This window comes from Mesoplodon mirus (genome assembly GCF_964341445.2).
Source record: "Mesoplodon mirus genome assembly, chromosome: 6".
Lineage (NCBI taxonomy): Eukaryota > Metazoa > Chordata > Mammalia > Artiodactyla > Ziphiidae > Mesoplodon > Mesoplodon mirus.
In genome coordinates, this window is record NC_138982.1 from 38,877,242 (window position 1) to 38,900,976 (window position 23,735).

General features: G+C 38.5%; 1 protein-coding gene across 1 annotated transcript in view; it reads left to right on the forward strand.

Moving 5' to 3' along the window:
• Positions 1 to 2,677: 2,677 nt before the first annotated feature.
• Positions 2,678 to 23,735, forward strand: part of FGF12 (fibroblast growth factor 12) — a gene marked incomplete at its 5' end in the record, with an annotated part of 571,869 nt that continues 550,811 nt past the window's right edge. Inside the window, one exon of the mRNA XM_082625698.1 lies at positions 2,678 to 2,748. Coding sequence (XP_082481824.1) covers positions 2,736 to 2,748 — 13 coding nt within the window. The remainder of the gene's footprint in view (positions 2,749 to 23,735) is intronic.

Consider the following 23,735-nt stretch of genomic DNA (forward strand, 5'->3'; position numbering starts at 1 on the left):
AGGTACACAGAAGGAGAATCTTGAAGTCTGCTTAGGATAATGGCAAGTATTGTCTAGGGATTGAGCTTGGAGAAGACCTGAGAGGTAGTTTGGATCCAGATAATAGAAAGGTCTTGAATGTCACACCACAGATTTTGCATTAAATTTGATTTATTTTTCTATTTAATAAAGCATCTGGGTTTTAAAAATTATGAATAAAAATAATGAAAATTCATGAACTTGGAGGTTCTCCCTGTTCCCCTTCACTATAGATAATGGGGAGGTGGTAGTACGAGAAATCATCTTGGAGTCCATGCCAGGACCCTTAGGTTGTGAGCCTGGTTCTGCTCCACTTTGTGACTCTTATCAAGTCAAGTGCCCTGCTTGCCTCTCCATTTGTAAAATAATAAATATTAAGGGTGCACATAGAGGACTCTAACGGTAACTCCTTTTCTAAAACTTTTGATAGGGAAAGAACATGTAATGGGTGCAGTGCTAGGAGCAGAAGTTATTTATCCCAATGATATAGGCTATTATTCTTCAGGGTCTTCCCTCACTCTTAGCCTACTTCCAGAAACTATCAAAATTTAAAGAAACACTGAGTTTTGTGATTCCCCCCAATGTACATATTTAATTAATTAATTAATTTTTGGCTGCGTTGGGTCTTTGTTACTGCGTGTGGGCTTTCTCCAGTTGTGGTGAGCGGGGGCTACTCTTTGTTGTGGTGCCTGGGCTTCTCACTGCGGTGGTTTCTCTTGCTGCAGAGCATAGGCTCTAGGCGCTCATGGGCTTCTGTAGTTGTGGCTCACAGGCTCTAGAGCACAGGCTCAGTAGTTGTGACACACGGGCTTAGTTGCTCCGCGGCATGTGGGATCTTCCCAGACCAGGGCTCAAACCCGTGTCCCCTGCATTGGCAGGCGGATTCTTAACCACTGAGCCGCCAGGGAAATCCTCCTCCAACTATTTACTTGTGCATGTGATAGGAGAGCTGAAACGTTGGTGGACCCTAAGCTGTGGACTCTGTAATCCCCTTCTGAAGCGTTTTGATTCCTCAGTGCTGAATCACAGCAGTTGATCAACAGGAGTCCTCCACCAATAGATGTCCATGTCTGGCTGAGCCATAATGATTAATATTTGTAATCATAGCCCTAAGGCATTGGAGAAGCCCCAAGATATCTTCTGACTCACCAGAGGAAGATGGTATTATAGTCTGCCTCAGGTTTCTTGTTGGGAGTACATTTTATTGTATTTCAGTATTTTGAAAATTGGGATTAGACATCTACTATGGAGGAATCTTTGTGTAACCTGGGGTGTTTGATTAATTGGCACAGCTCTTCCATTAGCCATTCTGGATATTAGTTTTCTAGATTTGTTTTTATGCCTGAGAATAAGACTATTTTTCTCAAGGAGAGACTGACTGTTCTCTCAGGACAATTTGTTCTATTGAAAAAAAAAAAGGTAGTAAATACACTCTTGCCCTATTAAACATGTTGCAGATAAACTAAGTGTAGTGTGGGCTTTTAAAATGTTCTGATATGAAAAGAGTACTTTAAGGGATTTTTGGCTTTGAGACCTTCCCTAGAACCTTATACAAGAAAAACACTCTTCCTCTGCATCTTTATAAAAATGATTATTTACACAGCTTTAAAGCATTTTTAATCAATAAAGGGCCTCCCCACCTGTGGGGACTCTGCTTCTTGGTAGACTGTTGGAAAGAAGCTAAAGCACCACAGAATGTCCTCAGTGGCTTTGTTCAGAGAACTTTAGAAGCCCTGGAGCCTGTTCACGGAACAGTTTTGAGGTGGAGGCCAAAGGGATCTCGGGGAGGCAGGAAAACTCAGAATAGCAAAGAAGTGGGAGAATATTAATCTTTGGTAGCTCCAGGGCTACTCCCACTCTATCCCTGAGGAAAAAAACAAAACAAATATGGAAATGCAAAGAGAAACGTAAAGTCAGTGGGGGAACTGGGTAGAGGAGGAGGAAGCGTTCACCTGAAAAGTTACTGCAGCAACTAGGAAGAGAACCCCAAATTGTGACCATTAAATGGGATTTGTAAATACACTCCTCTTTTCTCCTTTCTGCTTCTGAATAAAACCATACCCAGCTCGGAGACCCCAGTTTCCTCCAAGGCTTCAGTAATCCATCCTGAAAAATCGTATTGGATTGATACACAATCCCAATCCAATCCATTTTCTAGTTTGCAAAGGAAAATCCGGTCCGGCGTTTATTTTTAGCAGCGCTCCCTGTGACCGAAAGCTACAGCTCTTCAGCGGGGATAACTGAGGACCGTATTGGGGAGAGAAGCGAAGAAGGGCGGGGGAGCGGGAGGCGGCCGAAAGGGACGCCCTGCGCATGCGTGCCAGCGCCCATGCAAATCTGCTGTGCATCCAGAGAGCAAAGTGGGATGATCTGTCACTACACCTGCAGCACCACGTTCAGAGGACAGCTCCTGCTTGCAGCTTCCAGACCCAGGTAAAAAAAACAAACAAACAAACTGAGAGGGCACCGTGCATGCATATCGATACCAGGTCTCAGCCTATCCCCTGAACAGGCAATCTGCTGCTGCTGCTAAGGGTCCTTTGGTGGCTGATTGCAGCTTCAAGGTTTAAGAAATCCCATCTTTCAGGAAGCCTGAGGGGAAGAAAGGAAGTACGGGCGAAATCATCAGATTGGCTTCCTGCATTTGGGAATCTGAAGCGGGCCCACATCTTCCGGCCAACTTCCATTGAACTTCCCAGCACTCTAAAGGGACCGAAATGGAGAGCAAAGGTATGAGACTGTCCCCATCGGGGGACTTCCCGCTGCATGTGCGTGTGGCCAGGGCAGCCCTCGGCGAGGGGACTGCAGTGCTTGGGGAGTGAACATCATACTAGGTCGATAGGAGGAGATGCTATGTTCGTTGCAGCACCAGGGAAGTGTGGCAGGAAGGAGACTTCTTTTTAACTCCCACAGCTTGGAAGACAGTGTTTAATACTCCATCAGTTGCGTAGTGAAGTGTGATTTTTTTTTTCTTTTTAGGTAGGGGGGTGGGAAGAGTCTTTAGATGGTGGGGGAGGTGAGATGTGTTGATAAAGCAGTTTCTTTTCTGTAGAATGGATGGGTTCAAATAAATATATTTCATTTGCTTTAGGATTGCTGACAGGCACGTTTGTATCTGATATCCAATAATGCATTGCTATAGAAAAAATGTTTGGATTTCTCCACCCCCACCCCACGAAGATGGTATTTCTGGGTGTGTATGACCACATCCTACAGCATTTTGAAAATATATCAGCAGAGAAATTGGGTCTATTTGGAACAGTGTGCGTTAGAACTGACCTCTAAGAAGAACAGTGTATAGGAGTACTGCTTGGCTCCAGGCATGATGCATATACTAGTTCTGGATACGTATATATTAATATTCTCCTCATAGCAAATCTGCATAATATACACATACTAACTAGTAAATGAACTGTAAAAATCAACTTCTGATGGCATATTTAACTCATAAACAAAATGACTATTAAAATTGTAAGATTGGATAGCCTTTGGGTTTAACTCCATCTATGCAGGTCTCCTCCCCCTCCTCCTCCTCCTCTTTAAAACGCCCACCAGCTTGCAAGAGTCTTGAGTAATGTGGTCAGATATCCAGTAGGAATACTGGATGTATTTAATTGTGGTGAAATCAGAAGAAATGATGTCAACTTTTATGAAACTATATTCATTACCCAGAACTCGAGAAGCTATATTTGAAACAAGGTTTTATTTTTAAACCAAGAATGTCAGTCATTGTGGTAATGTGCTCAGGATCAGGGAGTGTGGTGGGTTACCTATTTCTGGGCTGATTAATAAAACTGGAGCATCAAATGATAGCAGGTACCTGTTCAATAAAGTATCTAATTAGAGGAGTTAAGTATTTCAACCTAGGTAAGCATTTTCAGTATGAAAATAACTGAGTCAACATGGATTCAGACAAGCTGGCAAATTTTAATTGAGATAATTTTATTCTGATGGTTTGCTGATGGGCATTTCTTTGACTAACAATGATGTACATATATGAGAGATCCCATGTCAATAAATATACATGAGGCATATATTTATTAACTGTATTGTAGAGTCCATTTTAAAATGAGAAGCCAAGTCTTAACTCATAGAGGTCTATAATATTCCAGTTGATTAAGTATTTCTGGAACATGAGATTAAACAAAAGACAGAGTATCATTTTACTAAGAAGCATTTTTTTTTGTATTTAGAGGACACCTGCTGTTTGATTATTAAACGTGGTTATTTGGCAGAGGTTCTTGGTAACATTTTTGCATCCAATTTATACACTAATTCCTGGCCCATCGTAAAAAGAGGATGTATCTCTTAGCAATAATTTTTTATTTCTCCTCGTTTCCCATAAAATATACATGTTATGCAGAGTTCCAGGTGGTTTATATCTCATGCTGATAACAGTAGCATTCTAGCTGTTCTGCCAGTCTTGGGATTTTGGAAAGGAGAAAGAATCTCAGAAGTTTATCTGGGAAGAATCAGGCCAGAAGTTCTATAGAAATCCAGATAGCAGTGATACGGCACGAATCACAGCACCGACCCAAAGTCAATTAATAATTTTGCCCCAAACCAATACTGTGGTCATTTTGCAGAGGTACCATAATTGCTTCAGGCAAAACACATGGTGAAAGTCCTTATACATGTTAGTTCTCAGACTTCCTTTGCAAAACTGAATTAGCCAGGTACTGAGCATATGAAGAATGGCTAATTGTTTACACATGGTCTCACTTTCTGAGTTGATGCAAATGGCACAGCTAAAAATGGTAGCTAACTTGAAATTTTATTATAGAAGAAAAAATGTGTATTAAGAGGAATGTATCCATATCCCATTTGAATTGGTGCATCTTAAGTACTTTATGCTGCCATGTACAAACTTCTTCCTTCAACAGATTCAAATTTAATTCCAGGAAGACATTTTCAAATGTAAGCATATATATATTTTTCTACTAGAAACTCTTTCAATACTCAGAGTATTATTACATGATTCAGTTGAAAGTTCAAGAGTTCTCCATCCCAGAAAAAAAGGCTAATGGCCCAATTAATCTTGACTCTTGTTGCCAGCATTTGACAACCTTCATATCACCTCCAGCATTTGAAAACCTTTCTTAGAGCGCTTGTCCAGAGTCTCCAGCAAGTTGAGCATCAGTTATTTACAGATAAGGTCAATTTTTTTTTTGCTTCCTTACTTATTGCTTTGCACCACTTCCTGTTATCAGGGTAAAGAGGAGAGGAAAATAAATCAATTGACCTAGAAATCAACTTACGGTGTAATTTCAGTGATCCTTATGTACCATGGTAATTAATATTGCCTCAGAGATTTGGGTTAGTGCATAGTCTGAACAGCTTTGATAAAATTTGTGCCTTGCAGTGGTTCATAAACTTTGATGCACATTAGAATCATCTGGCATGCTTTTAGACATCCTCATGCCTGGTCAAACCCTTTCTTAGTTACCTCAGAATGTTAGGGTAGGAGAGAGGCGTAGGTGTTTTTTTGAAGATCTCAGGTGTAACTGTGTTCGGGAATAACTCATTTAGACTCTTGATAATCAAAATGTGGTTTGATTTAGAAGTGCAGAACCTTGATCTTTACTCCAGGCTTACTGTATCAGAATCTGATTTTTAATGAAATCCCCAGGTTATTTGTATGCACATTAGTTTGAGAAGCATTGATTTACAGTGAGGAAAGAACTTTCCCTCTCGGAATCTCTCCTTTTCTCTCTCTCTCTCTCCAGATCTTCTCTCTTTTTTTTTTTTCCCCTCTCCTGTAACACATCTTTTCTTTGTCCATCTAGGTTCTCAATCTTAGGCTGGTCTATTAGAAACACCTGCGGAGCTTTTGAAGCATAAAGATACTTAGGCCACACCTCTAGACATTCTGGTTTAATGGGTTCTGGAAAAAAATCTGGGCATAGGTATCTTTAAAAAGCTCCCCAAGTGATGCAAATTGATAGTCAAAGTTAAACATTGGTCTAGGATCTTGCTACTCAAGGTGTAATCCATAGACAAGCAGTATTAACATCACCTGGGAACTTGTTAGAAATTCAGAATCTCAGGCCCTACTCCAGACATACTGAACCAAATCTGCATTTCAACAGCATCTGCTTGTCATTTGTATGCATATTAAAGTTTAAGAAGCACTGGTTTAGACCTTAGGGGACTGATTGTATCTACGAATGAACCACTCTGGGTACCTCAGTGTAGCAGATTTGAAATTAACTAATCAATATGGAAGCTTCTGCATATGTGATCATAAGTTTTTGGTTGCTTTGGGAAAAAATGGAAATGAAATGCAGAAGAAATTGCTTGCCTCACGGTTATATCAGAAAATGGACTCATTTAAAATACCCTCTCTGTTCTTCCTCCAGCCGTTTAATTTCAACCCCTTGATTATCTTTTTTTAAAAATAAATTTATTTATTTATGTATTTTTAAATTTTTGGCTGTGTTGGGTCATCGTTGCTGTGCGTGGGCTTTCTTTAGTTGCGGAGCACAGGCTCTAGGCACGCAGGCTTCACTAGTTGTGGCGTGTGGGCTCAGTAGTTGTGGCTTGCAGGCTCTAGAGTGCAGGCTCAGTAGTTGTGGTGCACGGGCTTAGTTGCTCCGTGGCATGTGGGATCTTACCGGGCCAGGACTCAAACCCATGTCCCCTGCATTGGCAGGCAAGTTCTTCACCACTGCGCCACCAGGGAAGTCCCCCCTGATTACCTTTAAATGCTTATTCTATAGGTTTATTTTGAGCTCCTTAAAATGTCCTGGTATTAACCCATGGTAGTGTGATACTAGACTGCTTAAATTGAGGCCCATCTTAGAGTGAATATAGCATTACCTTCTTCTCATTGTCATGTGCCTCTGTTCAGTTCTTTTGAATTCATTTGCCATCCCCCTTGCTATGTAAGATCTTCCCTGACCTCCCTTACATCTAATTAATATTTACTAGTATACTTTATATGACCTAAAGTCCTTGTTTGTCCCTCACATACTGCATTTCTTACAATCAACATTATAATTTTTGTGTTCTTTATTTAAACAAACATTTATTGAGCATCTGCTATGTTCCCAGTGTGCTTAGTTCTGAGAATGTAAAAGAAAACTGAGATGCAGTCTCTGATCTTAAACATCTCACTCCCAAATCTCCATTCATAGATAACTTTTTTGTGGGCATAATATGAATCTCTAATATTCATGTAGCTACTCAGGTGCCTGCATCACATAAAACATTTTCATTTACATAGTAGAGACTCAGATTATATATGTTGAATTGGATAGCCTTCATTAGTTAATCATGCTATGTTCATGCATCCAGGAGATTGTAAATTGGGAGAGGTGAAAGAAATTTGGCTATTCCAGAACATAGAAGGCAGTAACATGACCTGTTTTCTTTATAGAGAACTACACATGTGTTCCCAGTGAAGATTCAACTGTGTTCTGAGTTTCACACCAATATTAGAGGCAAGCCAGGGGCACGAACCAACATAGATAAGGTACAGAGTACTCATTTCTCTGAAACCAGAATGGTTCACCCTGCAGGAGACAAAGGAAATGTCTATACAGTAACTAGTTTATCAGAGCTGGGAAGTGATTTTTAGAAAGGCTACTTTGTGGTTAAAAAACAAACAACCAAATCTCCGAGACCATTGTAGGATAAGTAAAATATAATACGGTACAAAACATAACAGAATACACATGAGGCATAGGAGATCACTTCTTATCCCAGCTCTAATGGTGTAACATTGGACAAATCACTTTTCCTGTCTGAGTCTTAAAGATGCTTAAATATCAAAGGGAGTTCATTTCATTTAATTCAAAATATTTAATGAGTTGCCACATTGTTCCAGGCACATTGTTAAATGTAGGGGATGGTGATATCAATAGTGCACTGGGTTGCCCTCCAGGAGCTTACAGTCTGGGGATACATCGACAAGCTCAAGAGCTGCCGATTTCTAACATCATGTCTCTTCTCCATTCATCTTTCAGAGTTCTAGTAGGTTACCCAGGAGGCTAGAATCTAAAGTCATAGTGATTAATGACCTCTGCGGAGGCCCTTAACATTCCACAACAATAATGCCTGCCTTTTGTTCCACTTTTGGTTTCTTTAAACAGAATTTTTGTGTGGGAGAACATTTGAACTCTTGCTAAGTACCTACTCTAAAAGCTGTTCCAACTGACTAGCTACCTGGCTAGTAACCTATTGTCTGAGTCAGGTGGTTATTATGAGGTTTGTTAGTAATGAGTCTGGAGGTGGCCCGTTAGTTTTCTCCGTCATTCCCTTATCCCTGTCCTTTTATGCCTTTAAGCTTTTGACCCTATTAGGTGTGGTTTGTGCTTACTGAATGACTAATAATTATGTTATACTGGATTTGTTAATATTGGGTTTCCTGATTTGTCACATTCATGAGACACTGTATTATTTTAAAGGGCTTTTAATATATGTCATCGCCCTTAAAACCTTGTGATTAGACATTTTAACTTCATTTTGTAGATAACAAAACAGTGGCTGAGAAAGACGAAGTGACTTAGGCAATGCATCTTCTCTTTATTTCTCTGTAAAATAAGGATTATTGTGTCTACCCCAAGCCCCATACCCCCCATATCGTGATTATGAAATCAAACTCATACCAATAAACCATTTAGAGTTTAGAATCATAGTCTTTCATCATTATTAGCTGTGTTTGTCTTTTCATTAGGATCTCATCCTAGAGGGGAGAAATTAATCCTTTGCCATTTTTGTAGTTTTAGCAGCAAGCATACTGCATACATACTCAACAAGTTATCTCCTTTGACTTCTGCAAAGGCTTTAATTTACCAAAAGGGATTTCATTTGTTCTTATTCTATGTATTTTTTTTTGCAGTAACTCCTCAAAAATGTGAATTTATCTCTGTGTTGCTCAGATGTAGTTTCAAGGCAGTTATATAACATCTTGTGGGTTTGGGGATGGAGATGCATTGGGTCAAGTATTATACCTTGGTTGGGTTTAAAATATACACTGTAAAATCTGGCCTCTAACAGGATTTTCAATCAGGGGTGCACATCTGAATCACGGGGCACCCCATGGTACATGGGACTTGGATATTTAAGAAGCACCTCACGTGATTAGGATGTGCACTCTCAATTAGGAATCAGTAGATAAGCTACAGGGTGATTAATATGAAACGTTAACAGGTACGTGTGTCCTTTGTCAGAAACACTACAGGACTCCTGCTGCCTGGCCTTGATTTTTATTATTGCCTTCTTTAGTGTTAAGAGACAGAACATGTAGAAGAGAGAAACTAATTCTTGTCCTACAGGCTTGGGTTAGAAAATAGACATGTAAATAGATGGTGTGTGTCTGAGGCCAAGAAGACCCATGACTTCCCCCAATGTCTTCATCCTCATTGGCATCCCTGCATGCAGAATATGGTGGATTTCAATCCAGGATCAGTGTCTATAGTTCTAATTTTAGTTTGCTATTCTCTCCAGTTACTTTTTGAAACAGTCTCTGTCTCTCTGTCTTTGGGAACATGGGACTCCCACCCAGGGAGGCCATGGTATTTTGCTGCTGTGATCCAACTGATGGTATGTTGGCAGGTATCCCAGGGGACACCTGTTGCCTCTCCACAGAGCTTTTCTTTTTCATTTTTTAAAGCATATACTCTGCCTGGCTTTTTACCTGAAACAAATCCCACCACCAGTGATTGAGAGAGCACAGATAATTGAAAGTGGGCTGTAAACACTGTAGAAAAAAAAAAGAATAGTAAGCTGCTATTCTGAGGTCAGGGTTTCTTTCTCTACTAATTGTGGACTGGCCATTAGCCTGAGAAGCAGTCTAGAGGGACTAGACTGCAGGAAAAAATCTAGAAGCTTTCAGAGGCCATTCAGAAGGTAACTAAACATATCAAAGATTCCCTTAACTAGCAGGCAGAAGGAAGCAGCAAGCCAATCTGCCAATAGCAGTCTCTCTCTCTATCCCATTCATTCCTACAGATATCACCCATGTGAAACAACCGGGTTTTTCTCAGTTCCTCAAATACTGATACCAAACATGTGGAGCAAAAACCTCATCACAAGACAAATTGGAAATTCTTTTTTAACTTTTTGAAAACAAAATATCTAGATGATTCTCACTTCAAAAAAACAATGTTGAGGTGTTTCTGCCCTTAGTCTCATTCACCTACTAAATTGGGTTTAGATGTTCTACGAATTAGAGAATTTCACAAGACTTATTACATGATCATTCTAATTGTTAAAAGTCTGGAAAGTTTAAAATTAGATTATTTAAGCAGTTTTTCCAAAGGTACTTCTTTCATTTCAAGATATTTTTAACATTTCCAGCACTACTTAAAATTGAATTTGGTTTACTTTTTTTCTCTTCCTTGATTTAAAAGAGAAATATTTGCTATATGTCAAGAGAAAGGTTGTCATGTAAATCATGCTTTATTTGCAAGCCTACAAATAATTCAAAATGAGATGACATGGACTTTTCAACAGCATAAAAAGTAAACTGACAATGCAAGTATAGCAATACCCTCAATAATGCTGAGGTGAGGGAGACAACCAAAGCAATTTTAAAACAAGATGTTTGGTTGATTTATTTAATAAGAATTATTTATTGAGTGCTTACTATGTGTTAGATTCTCTAAGGGTAAGCTTTTTAAACTGGAGTCAACATACTGGTGGGATTATGAGATTGTATACTAGGGTGATTCGCTGAGGCATGGAAAACATGGTGCATGTTCTGATGAAATAAAACTAATATTAGACTAGATGCTAGAAAACCTGGGTTCTGGTTCTACTTCTGCTCCCACTATTCAGCAGAGAAACTTTGGGAAAAATCTTTATTCTCCTCTCTGGAGCTCAGTGTCCTAAGCCCTTTTTAAAAAAAGAAATATATATAACTCTATTTGCCTATTGATTTCTACTTTCTTATTACGAAGAAACTGCCTTTTCAGCTTGTTTGCATTCTTCCTTTACTTGATCCTTTTTAGACTTGATGTCTGTAGAAAATAAAACAGGGTGGTCCTAATTACCACATTCATTTTTAAGGCGCCCCTGTAAGTTTGAGCTAGCTTTTTCATGCTGTGAGTTGTGTGACTGAATTTGTTGGGTCTGTAACTGGGTTGAGCAATTAACTTGGTTCCATGTGAGAAAGCACTAAGACTGGGGAAAAGTGGCTACTTGGCTGGAGTTTGTAGATTGAATGATAGTGACCACATATAGACCCAGGTATGTCTAAACCAGTGGGTGGTTGCAGTGGCCTTGAGGAAAAAATCTTGACTTGGGAGTCTGGAGACTTGGATTTGAATCCAGATTTCTGCCCCAACTCCTTGTGTGAGTTTGAGCTGGTCACTTCCTTTCTCTGTCCATATTTCTTCTTCTGTGAAACAAGAGTGGATCAGAAGCAAGTTTCTTTTCATCTATGGGATTGTAAGAACCAGCATTTATGAGGTGGTTATGTAGGGACTACAGTGATTATGTTTTGTTTAAGGATTTATGGTTGGTGCCTTGGTCTCTACTATTTCTTTAGTTAACTCAGTGGCATTTTTGCTCATCAGATTGTACATTATGTTTCTGTAATATTTTTTTCCCACTCATGTGTCTTTACAAATAAGATTAGTTTATTTATACATCAATCATATGTGAAGTTGATTGGTGGGTATGGTTTTCTCCTCTCTCTCAACCCTAATCAGCACATATCCCCTAATTAAAAAAAAAAGACAGAATAATGCCAAGGAGTCCAAGTGCTGAGTGTTTTACTCACTATAGAAAGAGATTTGATTTTCTTTTAGTTCTCAATCATTAGTAACATACTATTAAAAAATAATTGCACTCAGTCCTTCATTGTCTTCAATTTAAAAACCTTTTCTGTCTTCTGATGTTTGATTGGCTACTGATGATTTTGGATAGAAGCAGCTTTTTTTATTTCCAGATAAAAGTTATCAAAAGTCTAAGGGTTTCATGATTAATAAGATGAATTTCTTGATTGTGCAGAGAATAAAATTTAGTGATGGGATGGATTATTTAACAGCCATTAACATGTTTATAAACATGAGTTATAATCAGAAATACTTGTGATATGATGGTAATTGTAAAAAACAGTGATGTGGATATATGTACTGCTTACAATAATGTGAAATTTGTATGTCCGTGGACAAAGAATAATAGATGGTAGTGGCAATGTCACTACCAAAAGAGGCAATATTTGGGTAATGATGATTGGATTGTGAGGATTTTTTCCTTTTTAAAATCTTTCATCAATATTTCATTATTTTTTTTCTATAAAGTTCACTAGGTATTGGGCTTAGTTATAAACATTTTAAACAGATCTACCTAAACTGAACTAAAGCAAAAATCTTTATGCTTGATGTTTTCACACTTTATTCATGTGAGACATTGAAAGGACATTTGAGGAGAACAGCCTTTTGAAATTGTGCTTATATATATATTTTTACTATGTATAGGGCACTGTACTTTACATATAATGACTCTAATCCTTATAACAATTCAGTGAGGCAGGTGGTATTGTTATCCCTATTTTAGGGAGTAGAAAACCCCAGCATAGAGACCTTAAGTAATTTGACCAAGTCACATAGCTAGTACATAGCAGACAAGCTTCGGAGTCTGTGAGCTTAACCACAACTGAACATCTGAGGCATACTTTGCTCTGGTCTGGTACTTCCTTTGCTGAAACCTAGGCCAGCTGTGTACACACACATACGATGTTTACAGTTTATTAGCCTTCAGGATTGTGATCTCTGCAGGCTCAGGCTCACGGAAACCCTGGGCCAATCAGAGCCAGACTTGGGGAAGCATGAGGAGTGTTCCTGCCTGCTGTCAGGTGGCTGTGAGAGAGCACCCAACGCTCATATGCCTGAGGTGGCTTCCAACCCCAGGGGCTTAAGTAAGCATGGGGTTGCACTTTCCTTCTCTCACATCACCTTGAATAGCTGTCCTGCTTACCTGGGAAGCTCAGTGGTGTTGTAGAAAGATTACGAGACTTCAAATCAGACACACAACTAGCAACTTGTTAGTCTTTGTGACTTGGGCAAGATATCTCTCTGTGTCTTCACTTCCTTATTTGTACAATGGCTCTTTCAAGATGAATGAGACAAATAATATATATTATATATGAATGTTTAATAATATATAATAAATATATAATATATAACAAATGTAATAAATATATATTTTATATTTACATGATGAACCAAGTATAAAATCAGTACTCAGTATTAACAGCTGCTGCTGTTGCAATTATCCTCTGACCCTTAGGCTTACTACTAATACTTCCTTTCTTCCTGTATGGGGCTGGATTCCTGCCTTAAACTCCTCACCATCACGTTAGCCCCTTGCATGGAGCCAGATGCAACTTTCAGTATCCTTCAGTCCATCGCATGTGAACATCCCTGATGCAAGATGAGATTCCTACCTGACGCTGATGCTGGCCACTGCCACCATTCTTACTCTCACAGAACCATACTCTTTTCTTCCCCTGGTATCGCCCACCCTCCCTACTTTGATACCAGCTGTGATTGGTCTAGAATCCATTCCTTCATACTTTTCTTTAGACTGATGACCCTTGCTGCTTCTCTGGTTTTTCCTTCATTCTGTCTAGTTCTAGTTCACTCATTTTTTCCCCCTTAGGTTGGAACAAGCAGAATGCCCTGCAGCTGTGGTATATGGATTACAATGATAGTTTTTAAGACCTACTGGTCTAAGTCGTGCTAAAAAATTAAAGAATAGTGACAAAAATGAAAGAAATCCACTAATCTTTTTGATCCGATTTTACTTATTCCCATTGTCTGGCCTAAGATGAAGTTGAGTTTCCTCAGAAGAGAGAACTTGACTGTTGTGATAGGAATGTTGACATTGTTGCTTAGGTCCAGGTACCATTCCATTGTTCAGGGAAGAATAGTGAGAACAACTTTCTGCCCAGTTGTACCTAGTCAGGGGTTTTCAACTGTAAGTATGGATTATAATAACTTGTAGGCTTGTTAAAACATATTTCTCGGTCTCCTATAGTTTCTGACTCAGTGGGTCTGGGGTGGGCCTGAGAGTTTACATTTTCTAACAGGTTCCCAGGGGATGCTGATGCTGCTAGTTAGGGAATCACACTTTGAGAACCCCTGGTGTAAACAATGTAGTCTATGACTCTCTTGTATTTGGGTATTGTATCTAGAAATAAATGTACATTTGGCTGATCATTGATGAATATCAGAATAAGAGATCATGGGGTAGCATTCTCATGACAGAACTCCATAGATTAAAAGAGTAAATAAGATCACATTTACAAAATCACCCCAGTATTACCCATACCCGCACACTGGTTAATTAGTACAAAGATGTTATTAATGGTGTATACAAATAATACATGTTTTCATTTATAAAATGAATACATGTATTTATTTATCTGTGCCAGGCACATTGCTTATCATCAAGATTAGAAATGAAAAGAGACACAGTTTCTGACTTCACAGACTTGGTTTTGAAGATAGACACAAACAGAAGCCTAGGAAGAGCTGACAGTGGGGTATGCATGTGAAAATTTAGATTAAATTTAAAATTTACTTTTAATATCATACCTTCTGTGTGGATTACTCTGCCTAGGTGTTATAGACCAGGAACCAATGAATAATACAAGATTTATACCCTCTGCTGTTACACCAGATACAGAACTATAATCTGTGGGAATACAGAGAAGGGAGTTGGCATTTGAGCTTGGTCTTGCAGAAGGGATGGAATTAAAACATTGGAAAAATATTCCAAGCTGATGCAATAGTATGAGCAAATGTATAGCATCATTAATATACATGTAGCAACTAGGAAAGATTAAGTGATTGGTTAATTCATTAGTCTGGCAAATATTTGATAAGCTGGGGACTGTTCTAGGTGCTGAATATAGTAGTGAGAAGACAAAGTCCCTGCCCCCATGAAGCAGGTAGTGTTAGGGACAGGATACAGTGAATGATGAATCCTGATGATGAAATTAAAGATTAGAAGAAAATTGTGGTGGCCTGTTACAAATTACATAATGTAGATAATGATAACTTACACTTCAAAAATATTAATTTTGGGGCTTCCCTGGTGGCGCAGTGGTTGAGAGTCTGCCTGCCGATGCAGGGGACGTGGGTTTGTGTCCCGGTCCGGGAGGATCCCACAAGCCATGGAGCGGCTGGGCCTGTGGGCCATGGCCGCTGGGCCTGCACGTCTGGAGCCTGTGCTCCGCAACGGGAGAGGCCACAACAGTGAGAGGCCCACATACCACACACACACACAAAAAAATCAATTGTCTTTTTTAAAAATTAGATTCCAGGGCTTTTAGAGTATAATTCCATTTGCAAAGCTTTAATTATTTCCTAGATTTTCAAGAAAATATCCATCACACAAAGCAAGGTATACCTGTAAGCACAGTTCCACGGCCAGAGGAAATGCTGTGATCCAGTGTTGCACTCTGTGACTTTTGCCAACCTCTGCTGCTTACACACTTCCCTTGCTTAATGGAACAGTGAGTTTCATTTCTGTTCACCTTTGGCTGTCAATCCCCTGAAATTTTTGCATTGAAACTTACAGATTGGTATTTTAGGGGGAAGATCCAAAAAATATTTTTGAAATGTGTCAGGCTCAAAAATTGCTCTTCAGTGATCTATAAATTACTATCAACTCTCAGAATTACAGTAACAGGACAAACACTATACAGGTACTAATATGCATGCATTTTGCAACTATGCTATATGAAGTTCTTCAAATTCTCCTTAAGTATATGAAGATTCATGTAAGATATATATTCTTTTTCAACCTACCATCACTCTTTCAGTGGTGTATTTTGATATTTTGGCTGTCTTTCTTTAGAGAAGATGAAGAAATTAGAGCAGTTTTTAACCCAATTCTGGTTTTGATTTCTGTCTGTCTACTTCCTAGCAGAAGATATTGGGCAAGGTTCCTAATCTTCCTAACTCTAGATTTTCTCACTTATATGATGGAGATAATAATAGTATTTATTCTTAGAGTTGTTTTGAGGATTAAATGAGATAGTATATAGTATATGAAAGTGTTTGCCACACTGCCTGGCAAATAGTAAGCACTCAACAAAATGTAGCTATCATTAAGTATCTCAAAACTGCCTCATTATAACTTGGGGTACAAAATCATAGCCATGGCTTTTGCTGAGTCTGATGGATTCAGTTTGCTTAAAGGTTTAAATGAATTCCAAGCATAATACTTCCAGTCTGAGCCTTTAGTTGTAATTCAACATAGAGCTGTTTTGGATCAAAGTCTTAAAACAGTTTCAGGAAGACACTTCCTGCCTAACTGGACAGCCATAATCAATGGTTGAAATCTAGAATACCACCTTATATAGAGAAGGTCTCAGCCTGGCTGGTGAAAGATTTATGAATAAGATTTTGAAAATGAAGGTCAGCAGATGATTTTCATCAAATAACCATAAGGAGCAGTTAGACAGATGGCAAGGACAGCCTTGTCTTTTCTCTGAGCAACTTCTTTTGATCTCTACTCCCCATTGAATCATGCAGGTCTTAGTAAAGGTGTGAGGGTGCTGGGGAACACACTGCAGCCTCTGATGCTACTCATTCCTTTAGAAATGCTTCTAGAGCAAGAGAGGTGTAATGATGATCCCTCATGAATAACATTTGAGATGATGTCTCCCTTTTCCTTTTTGTGCACTTGACATTTTTGTCACAGTTATGGAAAGTGTATTATCAAAGATAGCACTTCCTTGTCCCCTCCTTCAAATTTTTGTCTCTCCAGAGACATCACTCGCAATTCTTTTTGCTATTTACCTCTGTGTTCTAAATGACATTCTCTTCTTACCTCCTCTCGATTTCTCAGCTCTATTTTTGATGTCCCATTGTAGAAATGAAGTTTTCATCTCTCTCTTACCACACTCTCACAACAGGCATTCCTCCTATCCTACCATCTTCCCAGGGCTGTTACATTATTGTTTTGGTTAGCTCAGTATTTATTAGTTACACTTTTATGACTATGTAAATGCTTTTCATGACTGTGATTACTCTTCCTTTCTCTTATGATTTTGTTTTTTTCTGTGGCTGATAGTTGTTTTTTGTTTGTTCAGCTTTCTATACATACTTTTCACTATTTAACTCCAAGCCTCTGCCAGTGTTCTGAATCTCAGCTCCAGCCATTCTGATGCACAGATATCTTATCAAGTTCATCTTCTTGAAGTAATCTCTCTTGGAACCTTCTGACTTGGTTCTATATTTGCGCTTTTCCTTTTATGCCCTATGCACTGGTTTGATCCTGGAATCTCCCTTTCCATCACCCTGGAAAATCTCTGCAGGTCTCTTTGCTTGGTTCTCTTGTTTTCTTGTATTCTCTGTATTCTTCTTTCTTAATTCACGTGCTTATTTTGGTAGAATCAATTTTCCAGCAGCTTCCTGCAAAAAAGGATACACAGTTAAATTTTCTGGACCTTTGCATATCTGAAAATATATTCCTCTTTCCTCATATTTGGACAATAACTTGGCTAGGTATAGAATTCTAGGTTGAAAATAATTTTCCTTCAGAATTAAATGGCACCACTCTAATGTCTTCTCCCTTCAGTTTTGTTGTTCTTGTCTGATGACATTCTGATTCATCATGTTTTGAATATGACTTATTTTTCTCTTTGAAAAACTCTTTTTTCCCAGAATTCTGAAAATTTATGAAGATTTGCCTTCTTATGGTTTTATTTTCACCCATTATACTGGGTACTTAGTTGGCTTCTTTAATGTGGAAACTTATATTCTTTGCATCTAGAAAATTTTCCTGAATTTTTTTTTGATGATTTCCTATTCTGTTTCTTTTTTGTTGTTACTGTTGTTTGGCTCCAGCTTTTTTGAAATCTTGTTACTCAGATACTGATATCCTGAAATTTTTTTAATAGGTTTTTTGACATAGACCATTTTTAAAGTCTTCATTGAATTTGTTACAACATTGCTTCTGTTTTATGTTTTGGTTTTTTGGCCCCGAGGCATATGGGATCTTAGCTCCCTGACCAGGGATCGAACCCACATCCCCTGCATTGGAAGGTGAAGTCTTAACCACTGGACTGCCAGGGGAGTCCCTGATATACTGAATTTTAAAACATTTTTATTATTAATATGTTTTATTTCCTGTTTTCACCTCCTTTGCATTTTTTTCACCTGTTTTCTTGGTGATAGGCTCATTTTTATCTTCTACTCTTTCTCTTAGGTTTTATTTTTAATTTCTGATATCAGACTTTTAGTTTCCAAGATTCTTACTTGTTGTTTTTCTTTGAATGTTTGCTTTTATATTATGCTGTCTTGTTTCACTGAGGCAATATTTCTAATACCTTGTTAGGAATATTAATAATATAGCTTTTAGAAGTTTTCATCTCCTTCCATAGCCTTTGTTTCCAGTTAGCTTTTATTTAATTACTTGTTTTGATTTCTGTCTTTCATGTTAGAGACTTTGTACAGATGTTTTTATATTTGTTGCCTGTTCATGTTTAAGAGCAGGCTAAAGAGGCGACTGGAAGCTCTGTACATGTGGGTGGGGCTTATTGATAATGATCTTAGTTATAGGATCACCTTCGTGGGCTTTTCACTGTGGAACTCCTGATATCAATATCTTTAGGTCTTGCTTCTTATTGTTTATAAGTTCCTCAGAGAAGACGCTTTCTCCTGCCTGAATGATAAAGACATGGCTGCCAGGATTCTGTGGGTCTCAGCGATCAGCATGTAAATTCACTTAATCTCTTAGTTTTCAATGTGGTACTTACTCCGCCCTCTGTACAGAGAGCCTCTCTCCTGTCCTCTACAAAGAACACGTCTGCAGTCTTCTGCTGAGATTGGGAGGGCAGTTGTCTAGATGTTCAACACTTAGGAGAGGGTTTGAGGTTATAATACCTTCTTAAGAACAAATTGTCCACCAGTTCTGTGTATTTTATCCTTTTCCCCTTCACCCTACTTCTAGACAAGCTTGGTGCTACCGCTGTCTAAACTTTTGAAGATTCTGCAGTCCAAATTAGATTGCTTATTGTCTTTCCCCACTACTGACTTAGAATTGAGTTTTCTCAGGTCTGCTAAATCCTTTATATCTTCACCAGCTGGCTTCCTATTTCTAAAATTTGACAGTTGTTGTCTTCTCTCCCTTTTGCTGCATCTTTATAGATTTATCACACACACACACACACACACACACACACACACACCTTTATTGTACTTTTAATGGTGTTTCAGGTAGGAATGAAAGTAAAAGCCTGTGTTCAACTTTCCCATCTTTACTTAGAAGTCTTTACTTTCAAAAGATACTGAATAATCTTGTGGAGAGATAATCTCAGCTCAGAGGTCCTGGAGATAGCATTTTGTGGAATTCTCAGCAGTGTCCTGGCTGGTTTCCTCTGTTTATCCATCATAGTTAGGGTGTCAGACATCAGGGTCATTAAAGTAATCTTCCCATGAGGAAACACCATGTAAATACGTTAAAAGAGTTACAGGGTTAAGAGAACTACCATGATCATGTCCAGACAATTTTTAAAAATTGCCCTGAGATACTAATTTATTCATTCTTCCACTACCCGGGCATCCATTGGACACTTACCCTGAGTCATGCATTGTTGGGCATTGGCAAAACATTGAACAAGACACAGTTCTGACCTCATGAACCTTCCGCTAGCGTGGAAGACAGACAGCACTGCTCAAGATGCAATATGGTAAATGCCATAATGGAGATATTAACAAGTGCTAGAGGCTCTATGGGATGGGAGTGATTAAGTCTGCCTTCAAATTCATGATGGGAAATGTGTCTTAGCTCTCACAGTTCAAGCAATAATTTCCCAGAAAAATCACCTTGCCAATTCATAACTGGCAAAGTTACTAGCTTCCCAGCACTGTGATAGCATCTTTATGGTCAGAAGAGATTTTAGAAGTCATTTTTATGTTCGTCATTTTACCTGGAAAAACTGAGGCCCAGGGAAAAAGGGGCTCAATCCTGGTAAAGTAAAGAATGAAAACCGGTTTCTTGAATCCCATACTATTTTCTATCTATTAAATCATATTAAGTCCCCACCCTAAAGCCCACTTATCTATAAATATGATTAAAAATTTTAATCAGTGGCTCTGAGTCTCAGAGATCTGGAAGTACCAGTTTTGAAACCCCTGAGGATTTCTTTAAAAACAGTAATTCGAATGAAAGAGCTTTGCTTTGGACATAGGTACAGGACTTGAAACTTATGCAATGTCAGAAAGAGAAAATGGATTAGAGTTCTCATTACTTATTTTGAAAGCAGGACCAGTTCTTAAACTGGAAGAATAGGACTCTCTTTATTTGCACAGGTTAATATTGATTGAATTTCAATTCACCTAGCAAATTCAGGGGAGAGCTTCCCAAATGCAGCTTTGGTCTTACTATTTTACAATATATTTTTGAGATTTTCCCATGTTTGCATTGTCTTGAAAACACACAACAGATATACAAACATAGAATTTAAACATTTTGGAGAGGCAGAGAATGTTGCCTTCAGTGAACATTTAAGAATGTAATGTGTTCTGTTAAATTTATGGTTTCATGACTTAATTAACTATTAGCAGATGGTATATTATGGGGAAGCTAGGAACTATAAATAACATATTGTTCAATAGTCAGTTCTTCATCAGTAATAAAATAATAGCAATAATTACATTATTCGTTAAAAGCAAAACACAACTTGAAATCTCATAATATCTTCCCCAAATACATTAACTTTTTATATCCACAAATAATGAGATTATAATTTTCTTACTAAAGATTTTCTTTGTCCTTCTCTGCTGAGAAAAGTCTTTCTGTCCTCTGGCCCTTTGAACCCTCCTGCCATGTTGATTTCTTTCTTCACTATAGTACAAAGGTCCCTAACCCCCCTGGGCTGCGGACCGGTATGGCTCTGCGGCGTGTTAGGAACCGGGCCGCACAGCAGGAGGTGAGCGGTAAGCAAGCGAAGTTTCATCTGTTGCTCCCCATTCCTCCCCAGCGCTCGCATTACCGCCTGAACCATCCTATCCCCAACCCCCCACCTCCCGCCCCCGTCCGTGGAAAAATTGTCTTCCATGAAACTGGCCCCTGCTACCAAAATGTTGGGGACCGCTGCTATAGTATACATGGTTCCTTGGTTGCCTGTCAGGCTTGTCTTCTAGGCTATGAGCATCATGAAGGCAAAGACTATGTCTCCTTTGTAATCCCAGTAACTTGGCCATATTAAGGTCATTTCAATTAAGAAAAGAAACTTAATTGAGTGAATAAAATATAAGGTACTTGATGTATAATAATATTTACTTGTTTGGTTTTCGTAGCACTTTTTATTATATCCTTGGGTATAAAGTAGCAAAAGGCTCGGGTTTGACACACATGTAGTACACAGCCTCCACTTACCTTTCCTTCTTGTTTGAACAGCACTCAGATCTCACCCTGAGCTCAAATATAGCTCTCTAAATAATGGATCGTATTCATTGTGACTTAACTTCTTGTTGCCAATGGAAGAGAACTATTGATCTTCCTCCCTATGAAATCTGGCTGGGCGTGGAAACTTCCTCCTCCTCCTACTTGTTAGAAGCAATTTCTCTCCTGTTTCTGAAAATGAGAAACAAAACAGTCTCTTCTGTGTTGTTCTCATCCTGTCCCATGGGGAGTGGTGTGATCCTTCATCATCATCTGTGCCTGTGCCTTGTCCCCAGTCTCCTGGTCCTCTTCCCTCCCATCAGAGACTGGATGCTCCACTCCCTGTCCGCTCATGTGAAGACTTCTCTGCACGCCTCACATCCTAATTCTTGTCTTTAGATACATCTCTGACCCCAGCGACTCTGGGGAACAGACTGTACTGCTCAGGACCTTTGGTGAGTGCCAACAAAAAGACTGCTGTATCAGTGCAAAGGGGAGGCATTTCCAGAGTCATGGCTATCACAACTTTTGTTCTTCAAGAAACCCTGGGATTTCTACATTTTAGGGAGATAGAGGTGTTTTAGTTCCCTCAGCTCAAAAGTGGAGGCTGAAATAAGTAGATAATGAAAACCTTTCTTGTCGTTGCTGTCTAAATCAATTTGCTGGACCTGCATTTCGGTGGCTGTCCTGCTCTTTTTCTCAATTCATCTATTACTTTTGCATAGTTTATGCATCTGGTTAATGTTCTTTCAAAATCAGCCTTTCTACTTATAAACCCTTCACAAAGTTACTGGGGTAGTCCCCTTATAATCTTGGCTTAATAGGATGCAAATGAGGGTTATAGTGGAATAATTTTTTTCTTTGTATCTCTGAAAGAGAGGTTGCTGTGGGTGTATGTACACAGACTTAAATTCATAGTGAGAAAGTCTGGGTTCGAATTTGGCTCTGTGACCTTGGATATATCACTTTACCTTTCTAGGCCTTAGTTTATTGTAAATGGAGGTAAATTGTCTGCTCTCTGGGGTTTTGGGAAGGAATCAAGGAGAGAGAGTATATGGAAAGTGCTTTGTAAACTATATGGTACTATATAAAAGCAAGTTGTTATTAATAGAGGTCTGACTATTCCCAATTGTTTCTGCTTGATCAGTTAGTTCTGGATGAATAAATCGGGGAGGACAGGCAGGAAGAAAACAGCACTGGGCTAGGAGTCGGGTGATCTGGAGTCTATCCTGGTGCTGCTCAGCACTCACTCACTGACTTGATGTGACCTTGGCAAAGTCACTTTACCTCCTGCGCTTCTGTTGCGTCATTGGTAATATGAGGTGGGCTAAAGAAATGATGATATAGAGATTCTCTTCCACTTAAAAAAAATCTAATGTTTTATGAGTCTAGCTGACAAGAGATTATTATTTATTTAAGGGTGTCATTAAGTTTAGATTACTGAATCAGAAGTCTTACCAATCATGTGCCCAAATAATATATATATATATATATATATATATATATATTTTGATTTTATGTTTCATTGTTTTGATTTTTTGTTTTTTTCTTGATGGAAATTTATGTTCTTCATATGAAAGTTTAAAGTTATAGGGAAAATTGCAGCATACTCTTAAAGACAATCACTCCTAGTATTGCTTCCGAATTCCTTCACATCCATGTAGCTTTGATTTCTTATAACGTGCATTTTTTTCATTAATGTTAGTCCAATCATACTTTATATATTTGATTTTAAAAATTTCATTTTTATACAATTTTTAAAGGTTACTTTCCATGTACAGTTATTAAAAAATATTGGCTATATTCCTCGTGTTATACAGTACATCCTTGAGCCTAGTTTGTACCTCCCACTCCCCCACTTCTGATACTGCCCCTCCCCCAAATAATACCTTTTGAATACATGATTTTAAGGAATTATTTTAAAGAATACGCCAAGGCTTAATCCTTCAAACACTGAAAAGGATCTAATGGACTCTGCTATCCACTGAATTTTTCTGTTTTCTCTGGGAGGAATGTGTATATTTAAAAAGGAGGCTAAGTACTAACAACAGATGAAATTCTGTATAAGAAATTATGGCTATGACACCTAAAGCACATTTTGTAATATATTCTCTAGTAACTTTAATTCTTTATTTCATCAAAAAATTATTGAGTATTTGTTATAAATCTCACACTATGCTAAGCCCTATAGATGCTCAAGTGAGTAAGATAATTCCTGTCAGAAGGGATGGTTGATCTAGTGTAGAAAAGAGCATGGATTAAAAATTTATAAGAGAGGTGAAACAAAGTTCCAATAGTACAGGATAAGGAGAGATTAATTTTGCTGAGGAGATGGAAGGAAGGTAAAAAATATAGCATCTTTA